The sequence below is a fragment of the Bison bison genome, unplaced genomic scaffold, assembly GCF_000754665.1.
Source record: "Bison bison bison isolate TAMUID 2011002044 unplaced genomic scaffold, Bison_UMD1.0 scf7180017864068, whole genome shotgun sequence".
NCBI classification, from domain to species: domain Eukaryota; kingdom Metazoa; phylum Chordata; class Mammalia; order Artiodactyla; family Bovidae; genus Bison; species Bison bison.
This window is the reverse complement of record NW_011494640.1, coordinates 11423575-11429745: the sequence shown is the minus strand read 5'-3', so window position 1 is coordinate 11429745 and position 6171 is coordinate 11423575. Positions and strand designations below refer to the sequence as shown.

General features: G+C 50.7%; 1 protein-coding gene across 1 annotated transcript in view; it reads right to left on the bottom strand.

Moving 5' to 3' along the window:
- The window catches only part of SERPINE2 (serpin peptidase inhibitor, clade E (nexin, plasminogen activator inhibitor type 1), member 2), a 70576-nt gene that overhangs the window by 25313 nt on the left and 39092 nt on the right, over positions 1 to 6171 (bottom strand). The window contains exons 2-3 of the mRNA XM_010837059.1: positions 5030 to 5310; positions 1748 to 1975 (exon numbers count right to left, since the gene is read on the bottom strand). Coding sequence (XP_010835361.1) covers positions 1748 to 1975; positions 5030 to 5288 — 487 coding nt within the window. The 5' untranslated portion in view covers positions 5289 to 5310. The remainder of the gene's footprint in view (positions 1 to 1747; positions 1976 to 5029; positions 5311 to 6171) is intronic.

The window sequence follows — 6171 nt, the reverse complement described above, 5'->3', positions numbered from 1 at the left end:
TTAAAATTTATGTATGTGTGCATAGGTTACAGGAGCTATGCATTTCACTTCAAGAGAGTATGAAAATCTTTTTTTGACAGCTGGTGTTAGGTCTGCAGGGTTGAAGAGTACTTGTTTAGCCTTACTGTTTTCCTTTCCCCAGATGCTATGAGCAATGCATTGAGTCAGTGTGTGTTCAAAGTGGCCTGAAACTGTCGGGCGGCATTCTAAGGGACTTACTGCTCCCAGGACACAGCAGAGGAGAAGACTAGGTGGGATCTGACATGTCACATCACACAGCCACTCTGTATCTGAGTGCCATCAGCTTCCTGCCTCTGTTCTCAGTCCTACAGGCTCAGAAGTCACACTAATCCCCTCCCACTCGCTGGTCTCCTGATCATTTCGTGGTTTCAGGAAGGGAGCCTAGGTTGCACCGTGCAGGGTCCTGTTTAGAAGGGATGGCATAGGTTTACCAACACCACCCTGGCTCTCCTCCACCCTCTGGAGCATCTTTTCTAGCCCCTCATGTGGTTTGCAAATATTTGCCTTGACAAGTTTGGAGGGAGACTAGGGGAGAACTTGTTTTAGTGCAGAAGGCTAGGCCCCTGCCTCAGAGCTTCTGCCTCAGCAGACTGGGGGTCCAGGGATCAGAATTCTAAACACATGCCCCGGGCCATTCTGAGGCTGGAACCGTGCTTTGAGAGATGTGACTGGAAGAGACAGAGTTTCTCCAAGCTTCCTCTTTGGGCTTATTCTCCTTCTTGAGTCTCTTTTGCTTCCACTCTCATGACCTTAACTCCCCTCTTTGTGAAAGATGGTTTCCAAATCTCTGTTTCTAGCCTTAACTTTTCCCTGTTGTTCTGTGCCTATCCCACCTCCTGAATGTTTCCACCTGAAACTGCACTTCACATGTGAACAGGCTAAAAACACTGATGTCAGACATTTCTTCAGTTTCACGGGGGAAGGGACGCACATGCACAAATGACCATCACGGTGGACGTGCTGTATCTAATGAAGCGCACAGTCGTGTAAGCACATGCCAACCACAACCCACCAACACACCTACTTCCTGCAATGACAGGTGAGAGGGGAGGAAGGGGAGGAGAGAAGCAACACAGGGGCAGGGGGCAGAGAGGTCCAAACGATTATGTAGAAAATACGCTACAAGGATGTATTGTACAGCACGGGGCATATAGCTAATATTCTGTAATAACCGTACATGGAGTGCAACCTCTAAAACCCGTGAATTGCTACACTGTACACCGTACCTTATATAATACTGTACATCAACTATACTTCAATAAAGAGAAGCAGGAAGGTGTGGGGAGGGCTCAGTCCTGAACCTTACAGGCTGAGAAGCAAATTCTGGGCAAGGGGGATGCAAGTATAGAAGTAGGAAGAAATAAGCAAAAAAAATCTGCAGAACAGACAAGAGCCTGGGGGCAGGGACCTGGAGATGAGATGCATCGAGGAAGAAAAAGAATCCTCGGAGCTGTATTCTGCCCTGGTCCCTGAGCCACAGGGAGACAAGTCCCCGGTGGTGGGGGTGGGGACGAGCTGTGCCCACAGCAGGAAAAGGGAAGGAAGAAGACTGAGCCGTGGGGCTGCTAAGAGGGAGAGGATGGTGCAGTCAGTGGGGTCCAGGGCTTTCACCACGGACAGGCTGCTGGACTCACTGACCCCAGGTAGGGTCTCAGAGCCTAACTCACGCCTCTGTCCACAAAGCAGAAAACCACCCCCACTCGCCCTGGGACCCGTGGCCACTCACCCTGCGTCTCGTTCCTGACCCATGCGTTGATGGACGCACAGGCGGAGGCCGGGTCCTCGAAGTTCGCGTTCCGGACTTCACACTGGAACACGTCCTTGTTCCTCGTGACGAAGGGCACTTCCATCTTAGAGTCGTTCTTCACAAACACGGCGTTGGCCACCATCACAATGTCTTTATTCTTCTTGGAGACGATGGCCTTGTTGATCTTCTTTAACATCTTACCGACTCCTGAAGCAGAAAGGAGAAAATGCAGAGATATTTCCATAAGAATTCACGGCTTTCTTTTTTTAAAAAAAAAAAATATCATCTGTAGTATGGAAAATAAGAACAGTATAATAAAAAAGATGAGTATGAGGAGCAAGAGACTAAATCATCTGATTTTTCAGTGGCCTCCTGTTAAGAAAAGAGGGGAGGGTGGAAAATGATACATAACCATTCACAACCCCTCAAGATCAACTGCAGGCTTCCCAGATGGCTCAGTGGTAAAGAATCCGCCTGCCAATGCAGGAGATACAAGTTCGATCCCTGAGTTGGGAAGATCTCCTGGACAAGGAAATGGCAAGCCACTCTAGTTTTCTTGCCTGGGAAATCCCATGGACAGAGGAGTCTGGCGGGCTACAGTCAGTCCATGGATCGCAAAGTATCAAACATGACTGAGCACACAGACAAACGAGATCAACTGTACGTCTTGCCTGAAAACAGGCCTCTCCCTGGGCTTCTCCACACCTTCCCCGTGTAGGCCTCGCTCTCCCGAAGAGGTTCCTGGCACCAGGCCAACAGGGAGACTGGAACCCTCGTCAGTTATGTACCCATGGGGGAATCAGCCCAAGGACTCTCCCTAATCTGTCTCTCTTTCTTCTGAAGCGCTATTTCCTTTCCTGACAAAGATTTAATAGTTCAATTTCTTGTCTCTATTTTGAAAAAAAAAAAAGGTATCAAGAAACGTCAGAAAGACTACGAAAAACTGCCACGCACCACCATCCAAGAACAATGTGATTTTTACTTGATACCAAGCTCACAAAGGGGATTCATTCTATGGCAACATAAGCTTTATTTTTGACTTCCCTGGTGGCTCAGACAGTAAAGCGTCTGCCTACAATCCAGGAGACCCGGGTTCAATCCCTGGGCCTGGAAGATCTCCTGGAGAAGTAAATGGCAACCCACTCCAGTACTCTTGCCTGGAAAATCCCATGGACGGAGCAGCCTAGTAGGCTACAGTCCATGGGGGTCACAAAGAGTAGGACACAATTGAGCAACTTTACTTTTCACTTTTCACTAAGCTTTATTTTACACAAGTGACTTGTATGCGCTCCATCTGGTTTCAGGGCATGGAAAAGAGGGAAAGAAGTCACAGAGGATGAAATGCGTGCCTACAAGAGAGCTCAACTTACAGATCCGTCTAACTCACTTGGGGTCCTTTCAAAATGACACTGTTCTAAAACCACCAGCAGGGTCACCTTGACGGTCACTCTGGAAAAGGGCAGGTGAGAGCCCCACGGTCGGGCCCTTTGTGAGGCCTCTGGGGACCCCACCCCTCGTGGGTTCTGAGAGGCGGGCCCAGCAGGAGCGGGCAGGCCCCCTGTATGATGAAGGGACCAGCCGCCGCCAGAGCCCAATCCTGGCACTTGTTCCTTTCAGCTGCACAGCCTCCTCCACCGGCCCCGGCCCCCTCCTCAGAAAAGGTCAGGGTAAGTCCTCCTCCCCTGCCCTGGATTGCCTCACCTCCCTCCACAACCCACGTACCGCCATTCTGAGTTCCCAGAGGCTGAGCCCAAACCAGGGCCTGACAGCCCACCCGGGCTCCCCTGGATGAGTCTGTCGTGTGAACTGACTTCGGTCAGGGGAGGCTGCCCACTGACCGATATTGTCAACATTTTAGAAATACTACCTGACATGGATGTGGCTTGGCGGGAAAACAAACAAGAATCTAGTTGCTCTTTTAAAATGGTGTTGGCTGGCAGGGCCTGGCCGGCCCTGGGAGAGGCCAAGAACCCTATGGGTGGTTTGCTCTGAAGTTATAAATCACCAAGAGTTCTGTGGGCTTCCAACGAGGGCAGCACAGTGTGTTCCAAGCATTTAGTCCTCCTGTGCTTCCAACAGGTGAACGAACTGCAAACTCAAGAGGAGGTTTCATGCTGTGTAAACAAGAGTGAGGGCCAGCGTGGGAGGGCGGGGGCGGGTAGGCCTCTGGGGCTGGTGGCCCCAGAGGAGGCTGCTTAGAGAAGAATCAAGCTGGGGTGCAGAGGGAGGCACTCAAGCTCCCAAACCCCCATCTCTCTCCTCTGCTCCGAGTGTCAACAGGGTCAAGACTCCTAGAACCTGATGGCAAGTGGGAATAGAAGAATGTGGGTGGGAAAGCACCTTCACTTCCCAATAAAGCAACCAAGAACCAGACGTGAGAAAGGAATTGTTCAAGGTCACGGTGCCTGCTGGTGCCAAAGACCAGCGCTGCCCCCCATACCCCATGCCCTGGAGGAGGTGGTGGATGGGGACTCAGGTAAGAAAACCTGAGCTAAGGCTGAGTGACAACGCTTAGAGATGTAAGCTCCTAAGTTTAGGCAGGTAATTCAAACAGGGTTTTCCTTCAAGAAAACGAAACCATTCCTATCGGGCCTTACTTGAAAAAGAAATCAAGCTTTTTATTTTGCAATAGTGATAGAGTCACAGGACGTTGCAACACCATATATTTTTCCCTGTATATTTCTACCTTTCACCTGAATTTCCCAATGATAGTATCTTGCATGATGGTAGGATACAGACCCACAACCAGAAAACTGCCACTGGCCCAGGCTCCCACGCACTTGTTTTACATGCATGTGTGTGTGTGTGTGTGTGTGCGTGTGTGTGTGCAGCTCTTTGTAATTTCATCCCCTACGGAGACTCATGTGTCCACCACCAGTGAAGACGCAGATGGATTCCCTAGCACAAGGCTCCCCGCTGCTGCCCTCCATGGTCACAGCCACCTACCTCCCCAAGCTTATGGATTTAAAAGCATATTCACAGCCATAATGCATTCTGAGCCCTGTATACCATTGGGGTGGGGCAGATGGGAAGTTTTGTTTGAGATGAGAAAACAGGAGCATCCAGAGATCAAGTGCCTGCCTGTAGCCCCACAGCTGCAGAGCAAAGCCCAGAGCCCAGCTCTCCCGAGCCCCAGCGCTGCCACTGGCCCTTAGAGGAGGCTGGTCCTCAGGCCCAGGGTGCACTAGCGAGACCCCTCCTGGCTGAGCAAGGGGCCCTCCTGCCCGGGACGCCTGTATAGCCAGGCCCGGACACACGCACCATTCACGCCGTATCTCATCACCGTGGTGAGCTGCTTCTTGGTCCTGCCATCCGCTCCCAGCTGTAGCATCCCCAGGACGGACGCAATCCCATGCGGAGAAATGATGATGTTGTCATGAGGCTGGGACTTGACGATCTGATTGAAAACTTGGATGCCCGTGTCGGAGCCGAGTTCCTCCAGAGACAGAGGGTTGAACTGGGAGCACACAGAGGGCCACGTCACGGAGGCCACCAGGAAGAAGGGGAAATGCCAATTCATGGTTCCTCCTGGCAAGGACAACCTGAAAGAGGAGACAGAGAAAATATTTACGTTCTATACTGAACAAACATTTATGGAGGAATTACTTTGTACTCAGGCTTCCCTGGTGGCTCCGTGGTAAAGAATCCGCCTGCCAATGCAGGAGACACAAGTTTGATCCCTGGATAGGCAAGATCCCTTGGAGAAGGAAATGGCAACCCTTTCCAATATTCTTGCCTGGAAAACCCCATGAACAAAGGAGCTGGCAGGCTACAGTCTAGGGGTCACAAAAAGAGTCAGACACGACTCAGCGACTTAACAACAACAAAACAACTCTGTACCCAGGTGGCTATGATTTATTAAATCCAGTGTAACTGCAGATCTTTAATATAGTCAAGATAGAACAGCATAGATGAAACTGTTTTCCTTTATATTTTGTGAGGGGGATGGGGAGCTACAGGAAGGAAACTTCCACTTGCTGGTCCCAAGACTGCAGCAAACACGACTCTAACCATTATTTCTTTTTCGTAACCACCCTTCATCCCATCATACCAATATTTACTGAGCACCCGCAGTGTGCCAGGCCCTTGTCTAAGTGCTGAGCACAGACTGTAAAGAAAATGGCCATGAGCCCTGCCCTCCGGGAGCTTATATTCCAGAGGAGACACAGAAAACCAGGAGGCAATAGAGTCATTACAGAGAGGGAGCAGGGTCATGACAGTATGAATGGTGATGTAAGTGAAGGAAGCAGTAGGGGTGGGGCAGCATGGGCCTGGATGGGCAGGGAAGTCACTTCTGCAGAGGGACACACGTGCCAAGGCCAGAGTAACCAGAAGAAGTGCGGATCAGGGGAAAGGATGTGCCAGGCGGAGGGGCAGAGGATGGGTTATCAGAGGTTGATGCG